The sequence below is a fragment of the Tauraco erythrolophus genome, chromosome 14 (assembly GCF_009769465.1).
Source record: "Tauraco erythrolophus isolate bTauEry1 chromosome 14, bTauEry1.pri, whole genome shotgun sequence".
Taxonomy (NCBI): domain Eukaryota; kingdom Metazoa; phylum Chordata; class Aves; order Musophagiformes; family Musophagidae; genus Tauraco; species Tauraco erythrolophus.
Genome location: NC_141478.1, coordinates 14,814,275 through 14,827,943, shown reverse-complemented (window position 1 = coordinate 14,827,943; position 13,669 = coordinate 14,814,275). Strand labels below are relative to the sequence as shown.

At 38.0% G+C, this 13,669-nt stretch overlaps 1 protein-coding gene across 3 annotated transcripts in view; it reads left to right on the top strand.

The window, feature by feature from the left end:
* Positions 1 to 13,451, top strand: part of RAB27A (RAB27A, member RAS oncogene family) — a 47,402-nt gene extending 33,951 nt beyond the window's left edge. For 2 of the 3 annotated variants that reach the window (XM_086619968.1, XM_086619969.1), the window contains exons 3-7: positions 6,030 to 6,202; positions 7,878 to 7,963; positions 8,732 to 8,835; positions 9,552 to 9,675; positions 10,780 to 13,451. In XM_086619968.1, the coding sequence (XP_086476094.1) occupies positions 6,050 to 6,202; positions 7,878 to 7,963; positions 8,732 to 8,835; positions 9,552 to 9,675; positions 10,780 to 10,978 (666 nt within the window). In that variant the 5' untranslated portion in view covers positions 6,030 to 6,049 and the 3' untranslated portion in view covers positions 10,979 to 13,451. The remainder of the gene's footprint in view (positions 1 to 6,029; positions 6,203 to 7,877; positions 7,964 to 8,731; positions 8,836 to 9,551; positions 9,676 to 10,779) is intronic. The other variant, XM_086619970.1, reaches the window with a different exon arrangement.
* The last annotated feature ends 218 nt before the right edge of the window (positions 13,452 to 13,669 follow it).

Genomic DNA, 13,669 nt, shown 5'->3' with positions numbered 1-13,669 from the left:
AGCGTCTGAAGGTGACCACTTTCACAAGCATTAAGGTGCTGCTGAAGCCTTAGAGCAGGGTGAGGCTGTTCACTACGCCTCACCCACACTAGGCAGGAATGTGGTTATTGCTTCGCTGTAGTGTTATGGGAGTGCTGGTATGACAGGATTAGTGAATGTGTTCCTTCAAGGTCCAGATCACTTTCTCAGTGCTTCTGCTGTAGCAGATCAAGTGACACGTAAAACAGCTATTGAAGTTAAGTCTGTGTAGTGTCCTGGTGAGAAGCTTTTTTAGTATGAATGTCCTTGCCTTTGCAGAAGGATCAGACCTGTACAAATGCATGTACCAGGTACCTGTATTTACATGTTGTCCATCAAAACACCTGCAGTATTTTCCTTTCCTCTCTGTGTGGGATTTGGACTCCTCTTCCCCGGATGCCCATGTCAACTCTTTAATCATAAGCACGCAGCCTCATCTTGATTTTTAAGAATAAAACGGTATTTGGGGAAACAATTTGAAAAGCGTTTTTGAACTCTAAATAGCATTGACTTTTTCACGGTGTATTTACAAATATGGCGTGATCATATATGAATACAGTGGAACCTTCTTAAGCAGACTCCAGCTGTCTTGCCTATTGTACACTGCTCATGCTATGATAGATGCCAAGGGGTGTCACCCCTTCACCACGCTCCCTCCGTCCATTGAGGGCTGGGGCTCCATTGCAGGGAGAATGTGAAGACTTCATTGCAGTTTGGCTGCTACCTCTACGACACAGCTTAGTGAATGTCCCCTGTTGTAGTGGGGTCTGGTTCTCCCAAGCAAAGAAGGCAAGGCCAAGACACAACTCGTCTGTCTTTGTCTGTAAGATCTACCTGGAAGCTGAGTGACACTTAATGACACTGTTAAAAGTTAACCATAGCCCTTAAGCATCTGCTGTCCATCCCCAAAAGGATAATGTGATGAAATCCTGTGGTATCTTAAAATATGAATTAATTATTGGTCTAGTATTTGTGTTTTGGCAAATTCCTATTAGTATGTCTTTTTATAGTTGTGTGATATATCCTACCATGGTAGTCACTGGCTTTATGCCTGGCTATGCTGCAGATCTGGGATGCTGGGGTGATGTCTGAGTTGTACAGAGAGTCATTTCGCTTGGTATGAGGGTGAAGAGTGGGTTGAGTCAAATTATTTTACTTCAGTAGTTTCATACAGAATACTTGGCTTTTTCACTCTTGGGAAGGCTGGCCAGGTGGTGTAATGTGGGGAGAAGTCCCCCCACCCCCAAAAAGCTTCCTCTATTAAATATGCATTGCTTCCTTGTGAAATGGGGTGGTGTTGCAGGTGTGGTCTGAAATCATGTCAGACGCAATACCTTATGATCTAATTTTTGCCAAAGAATAATTTTTCTCTTCTTTAGAAATCTATGGTAAGTATGGCTTTCACCATGGTACCCATGGGCAGCACGGTGTCCTCAACTCTAAGAGAGAAAGAAAGAAAACAGCAGTTTGCCTTAGAGACTGCTGTATCCTCCTTGCACCTCAGGGAGAAGGCTTTAAAGCTGTGAAAGGAACTGAACAGCTGCGATCCATATACTCCATTGTTAATACATTTTTGTGGGAAGACACTTGTTAGGAACAGTGTAATTGTATTAAGGTGTGTGGGTGATTTGGCAGATACTTTGCATTGGCTCCTAGGTAGGTCATGCACAAATCTCTTCTGAAATGCCTCTAGGAGTAAATGGGACATGTGAACTGTGCACTTGTTTCTCAGCCATGCTGTCAGGCAGCACCCTCCTTAGACGTAGGGACGTGAGGCACACCCCTTTATCTCTGAGCACCCATCAACATGAATGCAAACAGGTGACACGTAGCCTCTTGGCTGCGTGCTGAAGAGGTGGCGCTAGAAAAACCCTACTGGAAATACTATCTCCAGTGTGCCCTAAGTATTCCTTTGGCAGAGTTTGGGGTAAGTGGTATACTTTGCTTTAAATTGATGTGCTTGAGGACTGTTGGATTAAGAACATGTTCAGATTTCCTGAATTTACACTCTGTGTGTGTGTGTACACATTTTTATTTGCAGCTCAGTGCTTTTTTTTTTTTTTTGGCTTGTGTTTTAATTTTTTCATCTCTTTGTGCCACCTTCTTTCTCCCCTCCATCAGCTCTGGAGCAACCATAGTTTTGCGCAAGGCCAGTTTCTTCAGAAACCATATTCCCTGTCCCCATACTGCACAGGGGAAGTCTTGCATGCCAAGCCAATTTCCTTAATTTATTTGGGAACAACACTGCCATAGTCTTGAATAGGGTTGTGATATCTGTATCCTGGAGGCAAAAATATGAGCCTGTTAACGTTGATGCCTGTTAATGTAGAAGTACCTTGGACTAGGAAATCCACTGGGCAAGAGCAGCACTTGCTTTGCAGAGCATCCCTTCTTGGCAAGCCGCGATCCGGACGTGTGTATGTGGAGGCTTCAGAGCGGCAGCCTTACAGGCATAGCTTAAGTGATGGCTGTGGGGGTCCTGTCAGCAATGGAAAAGGAGTGGAGTTTTCCCAGCACTTGTTCCTAGCCCTGTCCATCTGCATCCTAGGTGAAGTGCAAAGCCAGAGCTGAACGGGCTTCAAGAAGGAATTTACAAAAGGCAAAACCCTGAAGGGCTTGATGCAGAGCCTAAACTGGTGACCATCAGTGATTTTTTTTTCAGCTGAGAAGTTCTTGCTCTTAGAAGCAAGATTTGAGAATGATCATTCTAAAATGAATTCAGATTTTTTTTTTTCTTTTGATGACCTGATGATTTCTAATTGTATCATCAATTTTCTCTGATTTTTCCTTTTCTACCTCCCACTCTCCTGATATACGATGTATAGAAATGTGGAAGGAAAGACTGGAAGGTGTGAAGCTATAAAGCCTAATTAAAAAAAAAAAAAGGTAAAATTGTAAGGAAAAAAAGGGATGGGTTTATAGTAACAGGGCCATGACTTCTAAAAACTCCCCAGCAGTTTTTGCTATGAATATGCTTTGCTGTGAATATATTCTTATTTCTGTTGTGTGGAGCTGGATCTCTCTGGGCTCTAGGACTGCAGGTCTCGGAAGTGGAGGGTGGAGATCACTTTCTAAATATTTGTACAGGGAGGAGGACAAGGCTTGAAACTGCTTTGAAAATAGCTCTTCGCATGTCTCCAAGGATAGGTTAACTGTGCAGGGTTTCACAAGAGCCACTCCCTGGAGATATTTGAATAATAGATTGACATTATGGGGTGCAGTGAAAGGTGTGTGCATTTCAAAAGCCTAAGGAGAAAATTTCCTTCTCAAGCGAATCCTTTAGAAGGCATTTTATGCCCTTTCTGTGAAGGGCTCCTAGTCCTCTATGAGTCATTTGCAAATTGTGTTTGTCACCAGCCATATGGAGAATCGAGGTTTAAGTGGTCCGAATGATGCGGTGTGTTTGTCCAAACAGATACTCTACAAATCAAGTATGGCACTAGGAATACCTTGGGGTTTTACTTCCCCAGGGTCTAACCTTGACCCTTCTGTTTTAACCAGAGCTTTCAGCCAGCTCTGTCCAGCAGAAGGGTGCAGCTGAACTGTAACACGTTTCTCAGAGCTCCAAGTAAGAGCTGTAGCGCCGTTTCTTCCTCCATAAGGCCTTGCACAGGGCATAAGATTAATTAGCTTTCTCGTAACACAAATTAGCAGTGCTTGGGTGGCATTATCATTTGTATCTTTTATTAAAAATGTTCTGCATACCTATAGCTAGCTAACAAAATACCAACTAGACAAGGCAAATACTGTACAAGTGGAATAGCACAGTGAAAGACATGAAGCTAGCTTGTCTTTGTAGAAAATACTGGCCCTAAGATTTGCATTTAAGCCTTTTTAAGCAACGATTAATTTAGGGTATTGAAGCTGAAAGAACATGTACTTCAGTAGAGGGGGAGCTTACACAGCCCTTTGCCTTTGGAGAACATCTGAGGGCAAAAGAAACACCATAGAAGAGATGGAAGTCTAAATCAAATTCAGTCTTTAGTAAAAACCTCTGAGTTTTCTTTTCAAAATGTTTTCCCTTTCTTCTAGTGCATTTTAATGAAAAGACCCTTTGTAAAAGCTACAAGGTAGATGATCCGATTTTACTTTTTTTTCCCTTCCCCATCAGGTGGAAGGATTTAAAAAATGAAACAAAAACCCCAGCGCTCCTTTTGCTGGTATATATGAGTGTGTCTAATGGATCAGGGCTTTTTATTTCTTCTAAAAATATTCTTATGTCAGTGAGTGGCTGCCTGTTCAACTTGCTTACTTGAAAATTCTGCTCTTTCAGACTTGCGTGGTTGATGCAGGCCTGCAGTTGTCGTGAATTTATATAAAATGCTCACTGATAACTCTTTCTGTGGGGTTTCTTGTTTCAATCTTTTACTCTATTGTAAAACTTTGTATTAAAACGTAACAGTGGAAAGTGAATTAGCTGTCTGTGGTGTGCTGGTGAGCATGAACTCTGTCAACTAAAACCCCTTTCCTGCAAGGTTTTACTGTTGTTGAGAGCATAATGTGAAATATGCTTTGGCTGGGGAAAGGGAGACTTCAAACCTGGAAATGGCAAAAAAGCGTTAGAGGTTTTCCACTGACTCTTCAGTTGGAGAGTATCTGGGTGTAGCTCTGACCGTTGTCTGCGTTCGATTGTGGTCAGTCCAGTCATGGCTAAGCCTACTGAGCACAGTTCTGGCTTGTAACCCAGAGCAGTATATACATACAGTTGAAGCTTTAAAGATTGTTACGGTTTTAGCTTAATGATGGTGATTGACACCCACATACTTGAGATACCGAGTTTGTTCCAAACCTCAAGCTGTGAGTTGCTGTTCAAGAAATGAATTGGTGTTTTGCCATTGATGCAAACTACTGCAATGTTTGACTTGAAATGAATAATTCTATCTAGTTCAAGCTACAAGTAGTTCCGAAAAGACTGACTTACAGTTGAAACAGCAGATTTTACTTTTTTTTTTGTATTTTATTTCATCATCTATCTTGTTTTTTGTATTTTGGTATCTATTTCCCTCCTTCATAAGAGGCTATTTAATGCCAGTTTTTTGTTGCTTTTACAATGGTTATTTTAGGCTTATCTTTTCATGTGCATTTCTTTGAAAACAACATAAGGCAACTCTCTACTGTTTGTTTTGGAGAAAGAGAGGCTCAGTAGCTACTCAACAGGAAAGTACTACTGCACTTAAATTTTTCTTTCTAGTCTATATGACATTTGCCAGTGATTTTTGTTATATGTTCTGACTTACTGCACTTTGATCGGGCTACATCTAATATGATTATCTTTTCAAAGGCACGAAAAAGAGAGAGAAATTTCCTAAATGTGTATGGGCTATGGGAAAATGCGCGTGGTGTTTAATGGCAATTCAGAATCAAGATTTAGTTTAAATGATTAACTAGTATCATGATAAAAACTTCAAAAACTTTGATATTGGTCCTCTAAACAAAAACAGAACAAACCCCAACAATGACAAAATGTTGCTTTGTTATTTTTCCTCCTGGTACGAAAAAACTTTTTCAAGACTGAAAAATAGCTATTGATAGAAAATTATTGTAATTTTTATTCAAATATAGAGGGCAGTCTGGAAAAAAAAATTATTGGCATATGTTAATAATGTCACAGTGAGTGTGAGGTCAGAATAGCATTGCTGGTACATTTTAGTAGCTTTTGTCAATTTCCATGCAGATCAAAAACAGTTCTACAGTTCATGTTCCACATATCTTGAATACTTTGACCTTGATTTTTCAGTCTTTCCTGAAGAAGTTAAAATTGTCTTGCCTTCTCTTTGTAATAAGAGGAATGTGATAAAATTAACTGTGGTTTTTTTTTATTCACAGCTGAATTTGATATTGATAACTGACTTAATTGAAAGTTTAAGGTGAAACCAGTATAAAAGAGTACAGAATTGGTCCCACTGCTGGATGCTTTGTAGTTCAAATAATGATTTGTGTTTTAAACATTTGTCAAAAGAAGCCTTGTCAGAGTTGTTTACTAACTAATCTGTTTTGCTTTGCTTTTTAAGGTGTCTCCTGAATTCTCACTATGTCTGATGGGGACTATGATTACCTCATAAAATTTCTAGCACTTGGTGATTCTGGAGTAGGAAAGACCAGCCTTCTTTACCAATATACAGATGGCAAATTTAATTCCAAATTTATCACAACAGTGGGCATTGACTTTCGGGAAAAGAGAGTGGTGAGTTTTCACAAACCATGTGCTACTTTAAAATGGTATCTGTCTTAGTGATGGCTAGAATCTGTCTTTTAAAAATCTAACCTGCCAATCCTTATGTATAGGCGTGCAGTCAGTAGTTACTGGGCACTTAATCTTGTGACAGGGAAACGATCTCGTTTTACCTGGTTATTTTTATCGTTGTTGTGTGTTGTCACCCTCATTTCCCCCAAAGTTCAAGTAAGAAGAGCTGATTGTAAGCGACCACTTCTAACTGCTCAGCAAGCGTTGATGGGCGTACCTACTCCGTGAGTTGTGCACACAGTAGCTGGAGTAGCACTTTTATTGTTGAACTCCCTTCACAAGGAAGGATTGGGCTGTAGTAAAAATGTTTTTGCTGTTTGTAAACTGAAATGGCTAGTGAACAAAGACTGCAGTGTTGATTTTAAAACTGTTTTAAAACATGTTAATGAAATGGGATAGCATGATACATGGAGCTGATCTGGCTTCCTAAGCAGTTACCACTACCAGAGAAGTGGGGAAAATAAGGTAGAGGGGTTTTTTGAACCCCTGAATTATTATTAAACTAGGCAAACATACTTTTGATGCAGAGCTGAGCACTGCATTATGATAACCAGTTGGATGCTGGTCCTTACTGCACTGAGAAACTGAGCTGGCACAAGTTTTTTTCATTCTTATGTAGAAGTATTAAATACATTTCAGTAGTCTGATGATTTCCTGTGTCCAGAAGTCTGGTTGGTGTAATGGGCATTGTGCGGACTGGCTTTTGATGGATGACATGCAGCACAGTAGTGGAAGGAGTAAATATCTTAGTGAAATGTGAAACTAGTCTCTTGAATAAGTCAGTGTGCTTTTTGTGGCATAGTAAACATGGTAGGTTTACTTGATCTGCATGTTTGATAACTCAGGATAAGATACAGGTTTCACAACCTGAATCATATAATCCACAAATTCAGCAAGTTTACGTGTCTCTAAAGATGTTTGTAACTCTGATAATCTTAGGTACAATGACAGTTGAAGTTAAAGAAGACAACCTAACATGAAGTGTTCTAAACAATAAATGAATCTATTTTTATCTGATCCTTCCAAAGCATCTGTTATTTTCAAGCTGAATAAACTCTTCAGCTTTTATTATTGTCATCCAATTTTGCTTTTTAGTTATGATATGATAAGATCTACCCTCAGCTCTTTTTCAGCAATCTTTTGGCAGCTAAGACGAGATATCATTATCTTTATGAGTATATTCTGTTTACTAATGAGGTTCTGTTAGTGGTATATTGCCAGATTGCATAATCCGATTGTTGCTTTTTTATAATTACATTTTAATTTGAACTCGATACAAGATAATAGCAAAAAATAGAAAATCAAAATACTAAAATTAAGCTTGCCTAAGGAAACTTAATGGCTGCTCTAAATATCTTTTTGGAGTCCATACTCTATTGGATACTGTTTTTCCAGTTTCACTTTTACCCTTATTTTTAAATATTCAATTGGATGCAAAATTAAAATGCAACCCATATTACTTTTGTCTTATAAAGCAGAGGGATTGAGTTGTACTTGGGATCTTTGCATCAGCAGTGCTAGTTTGGCTGCGTTTAATGACTTCAGATGTCAGTTATTTTGTGTTCTGTAGAGGCTGGGCTGCTAACGCTCAGTCTTGCCAATTTACCTTTTACAGGTGTATAGACCTAATGGGCCAGATGGCGTTGGTGGTCGAGGACAGAGGATACATCTTCAGCTCTGGGATACTGCAGGGCAGGAAAGGTACGTTCCACCCCCCACCTAGCAAGTAAGGCAGTTGTTATCAAGCTAGAATCAAATGGAACCGAGTATGTGAATTCTCTTCATTGATTGCTGTATTTTAATTGTACAACTCGATGGGAAAATGCACTTACTTTTATTTTAACGGTGATGGAAGGTTTCCTATGAGTATCCATTGAAATACAAGTGGGATTTATAACTGTAGATCATTAAAACTGTAATTGTTGCTTTTTGTCTTTTGGAAACTTTCAGTTTATTTTTTCACAGCCAATGCATATAGATGTTTTTAAATCTTTTCTTTATTCAGTTTTCCTTACATTTCTGTAAATATGTTGAGGTCTTGCGACAGTCAGACAGGTGAAATCACCTCAAACGATTCTTTCCTATTTGTTTATCAAAAGACTTGCACCCTAGTGGTTGATAGTCTTAAAATCAAGAGCTGATGTGTATAGGGGACAAATTTCTGGTCAAAGTTTGATCAAGATTCAGAAATTAAAATAAGAATGAAATTCCAGTCATGCTTTATAGCAGAAGACTTTATCTAAATCTCTCACATGAGAGTGAAATATCTCCTTGACTTCCTTAGGCCTTCATTAGGCCATAGGAATGTTAGCAATTCTTGTTATCCAGTCTACATCAGCAAAACAATTATGATGAATGTTTCATTCTAGTTAATTCAGTCTTAAGTTACCTCAGTTTTATGACTGTATGTAATTATATTTTCAAAGTAACTTGTCAGATGAGCCACCTAATTTCACTTTGCTGTTCTAGGTTTCGTAGCTTGACAACAGCTTTCTTCAGAGATGCCATGGGGTTTCTGCTACTCTTTGATTTGACAAATGAGCAAAGCTTTCTGAATGTCAGGAACTGGATAAGTATGGCATTTCTTTATTTTTTTTTTTTTTTCTTTCTTTGCACGGGTGGGGAGGGGGCTATGTTTGTAAATACAGAGTGTCACTGAGAAATAGAACTGAAAATACTGGGTTTTATAGCTTTCTCAGTAAAAGAAAATAAATGTTGCATTCATAATTGTAATAGCTTCTAATGGTGACTTCTAGTGCTTACCTGAAATTCAGCTTTGCCTACTGAACTTGAATCTTAACCTATATAAAGGAAGCTGAGAGAACATCATATCCCTGACTCTGGTGATATTCAGTAATTTAAGCATGTGGAAAGCCTATGCAAAACTCTATTTTAACTCATCTGAAGCTTTGTCAGCAAAACTTAATGGAAGACAAATGTTACTAGGCTGATGTATGTAGGCGAAGGAGTTCCTAAACCGCATCGTCCATCAGAAGAGGGAAGTATATCCTTTCCTGGCAGCTCACTGAAGATGCTTGGCAAGCAAAACTCCTTAAGCTCCAAATACACAGCTTCTGTGTACTCACTGGGAACATGATAGTGAATGGGTACCTGTTCTCTGGCTCCTCAGTGCAATAGCAGAAGTCCCGTGAGATAACAGAGAACATTTCTTGTCTTTTAAAGAGTCGCTTTCCTGAAGGACTTTGTGTCCCCTGAAATGTGGTGGTGTTCGTAGTGAGCCTTATGTGTGACACTAAGTTGTGACACCTATTCATGTTGTTGCTGGTAGGTCAGCTACAAATGCATGCATATTGTGAAAACCCTGACATTGTATTATGCGGAAACAAGAGCGATCTGGAAGACCAAAGAATGGTGAAAGAAGAAGAGGCTAAGGAACTTGCGGAAAAATATGGGTAAGTAACTTCCTTCCAGTTGTTGCTGTGTTTGAAGCAGAATGAAATGCTTTCTGTAATGCCTCTTCTGTATACTGAAAGATTATTGTGAGAATAAGCATTTTAGAACACTTAAAAGGCCAGAGTGATATCTCTTTTTCCTGTCAGAGATTAATGTTTGCTGCATTGCCTAAAAACTCATACTTAATATTGCAATAATCTTGCACTGGAGATTGGTTAGTCTTTCCTTGGCAGTAAACAAAGTAAATTTTCACAGACATTTAGCTGGAGAGGTAGGTGAATGATAATATTTTTGACCACTCATTGAATCTTCAAGTTAAGTAAGAAATACTTAAAACTATGAAGTGATTACATCAGTCACTTGGGAAGTAACACTAATGTAGCCACTCCAGCACCACCCTGTGGGTAGCACCCAGTGCAGAAGGTCAAAGCCTGCAGACCCGCCATTGAAACATCCTGGTCCACCACAATCGTGAAAACTAGTGATGTATTTTCAATACCAAGGTGCTCAGAAACTTTTGTTAACAAAGACATAGGTGATCTGAGTGCTGAGGGGTGGTTGTGAGTTTGGTTTTGTTTTTGTTTTTAATGTAAGAGAGTTTATAGTTGGGGTGTCAACAGAAGAAACAGTCGCTTGTTGTAGCAATGAGAGTACCACATTAGGAGACTTTACTGCCCTGCTTGAAGGGGAACATCCATACTAGCATTCCCTCTCTTGCAATGACACCCTCGCTGATGTAGATAGAAATCAGTAAGGAGAACACTTACGTGCACAAGGCCATATACAGTAGTTGCATCTCTTGTGGGGAATGGAATTGAAAAAAACAGACCTCAGGAACCTAACTTTGGGAATTCATACTGACCAATGCCTCTGTAAATTGTGGACTCCATGGTGTAAAGTAAGACTTACCCTTCTGCCCTACCTACAGAGCCAGCCATTTTGTCAAGTTCTTTTGCATTTCAGACCACTGAGCACTTAATGTCTTTCTGCTATGCAGTAGCAGCATTTGTGTGATTTCTAACTATGTGGCAGTAATCATATATTGTTTTTCTCCTATGAATATAAACTGTGTGATGTAAGTTTGTGGTTTTTGTCTTCTGCAGGATACCGTATTTTGAAACCAGTGCAGCTAATGGAAATAATGTAAGCAAAGCCATTGAAACTCTGCTTGACCTCATTATGAAGCGCATGGAACGGTGTGTGGATAAATCCTGGATCCCAGAAGGGGTAGTGCGCTCCAATGGGCACAGCTCTACAGAACAGCTGAATGAGGAGCAAGAAAAAGGCAAATGTGGCTGTTAACTCAGTTACGGTTAAGTGTAAGGTATATGCTAAAGTATAGTACAGTTGCAGCTTAACTGTTTAACTTATGGGCAAATCACATTGTGTAGTTATTTAATGAACTGTATTAATTCTTGATGCTAATTTTTGTTCTTTTCCTTTCAAACAACATTGACCTTTGCTTGTAAGGTATGCAGTTTATTAGTGATGGGACAGAGGTTTAATTTGGTATAGCACTGGATATCCCTCTAATTCTCTACTTTGGAGGGGAGGGAGGGGAAGGAAAGGAAGTTTCATTACCACATTTAGAAACATGCCTATGGGCAATGAGAAAGGGTAGGCTTCTTGAATTGAAGGATTTTCAATTGCCTGTTGAAGCCTCCATTAACTACACAAACTAGGCTTTTAGATTAGATGTTGTGACAGCTCTTCATCTCTACTAACAGGAAGCTGACCAATATGATTCTTGGTTTTTAACAGAAACATTTAATCATTTCATCAATCAATAACAATCTTAAAGAGCAAATCCTGTGTTTTCCACAAAAGCCTGCGAGTAGCTTTTCCTTGCTCTCTCAAACCATCAGTTTTTGTGATGAACACCAAAAGAAAGCTATTTTATATGGAATAAAAAACTCTAGAGAAGCAGAGGGATGCATGCGTAGAGCCTTTTGGGTATGTCATGAAATTGAACATGTAAACTACAACTGTACTATATAAAACATATCCAATACAGCCTATGGACCTCCTGACATCATTTGAATTTCTGGAACATGCATATACATGTATTTATATGTAAATGGAATAACTGAATATCTGTAGTTATGTTTCTTTTATGGTACCACTCATATTTTAACAGGAATGTAGGACAACCTAGATGTCAGCAAAATTTCATCAGAGCTAGTGCTTTGCACTGAATTTGTTTTAGATGACACAGATTTTGAATGTTTCTTTGAATTTGGATTGAAAAATTAATTATGATTGTCTTCTGGTGAGATGCAGCTTAGATACCAGTTCTTTCTAGAGCAGTATTTCTATAAATTTATAATGCTTGTTTTATTCTGCCAACCTTTGTGTCCTGTACATCTTGGTTATCACATACTCATTTATGGCTTGTTGATTTCCTTTAGGTTGTATTTAAAAAAGAATAGAGTTGCTTTTCTTTTTTTCCACTTATGGATCACATAAATGTCAATTTTGATTTCAGTGGATCATGTTACTCTTTGATAATTTTTATTTATTCATACAACCTAAGGAACAATCAGTATTTTTTGGGGTCTTTTTTACAGACTGATTTATAAGATGTGCCTACCAAACTCTTTTCTACCCTGGCAGAGGTTGTATAACTGTAAAGTATTGCCAATTAAAGTCATAACATGCCAAACTGAGTCTTGTTACAGACTTTCCACAGCAGTTTGTTTACAAAACTTCAAGGCAGTTACTTCTTTAGAAATGGTGTATTTATTTATTTAAATATTATAACTACTGCAGTTTCAGGCAAACATTGATACCAGTTGTGATCATCAAGTGCAGCATAACAAATTTTTTGAAGGACCAAAAATGTTCCTAGAATAGGAGCTAATAAAAAAAAAAAATATATATTTGATGTAGCCTCTGGTTATATTAATAATACAAGAGTAAGTGTTAAAACTTGGTTCTTAAAATATTTTACAAAGTAATGCATTGTTCTTTAACAAACACAACATGTAAATATTAGATTTTTATCACAGCCTACACAATATTTTAAAAGTGCAATATGATTAGACTCTCTAGGCTAGGACAGAGATTAAAGCAATTTATATTGAATAAATATAGGGGTTTTTTTCTACTCTACAATACCAAGATTCTAAAATGCTTGTAACCGGAGTTACTGTAGTTTAACTCAGAGTGCCTTTTGAAGTTACCATCATGTTTCTGTATCAAACTCTACTGTAGGACACAATACCTTTCAATGTACTTCAGTGTCTGAATTTCTTTTAATATAACTCTTTGCTTTTCAGAGGGTTGCAGTGGAACTTTATCATGCATTAACTTTAATGGGAGTTTTTGTGCTTATAGCTTCATCCAGTTCCTGAAAACAGTAAGGATTATTGCAACCAACTACTGAGCTAAGTGACTACTGAAATGGTGTAAAAATATTGAATACTTATGTTTAGATTTGATATTAAATACTGAAACTGTCATATTTTGTCATGCATATTATATGTAACTATTTACTGTATAAAGAATGTCTACATAAAATTGCTTTGATGTCAGCCTTTGAAATGTGTCACAAGATTTATCTGTTTGAATTACTCTGTGACAAAACTTTTGTTCTCTTTTTAGCTCTCATGAGAAATCATGGTAAATGTTTCTTGACAATGAATTACACTATTCTTGATAGTCTCTAGAGAAGAATTCTCATTTGATGAGAAACTTATTTCAAGAAAAGTTGTTTCCATCCAGTGTCAGACAAAAATGTTGATCTGTAATGGAACAAAGTTTTGGAAAGGATTTCCATTATGATGCTTTGTCCCAGGATTTCTTATTAATGTAAAATAGTTAAACATTCCTAATCTGAACCTCATCAGCATTTGTTGAACTGAATTGTAACATTTCCTGTTGTCTCAGTTCAATATCAGTCTGTGTCCTTCTGCACTGTCTCTTTGCCTTGTGATGTTTTTAGTCCAAGTGTGTGTCTTAAGTTCTCTTCTGTGGCCTAGGTACTTCTTGATG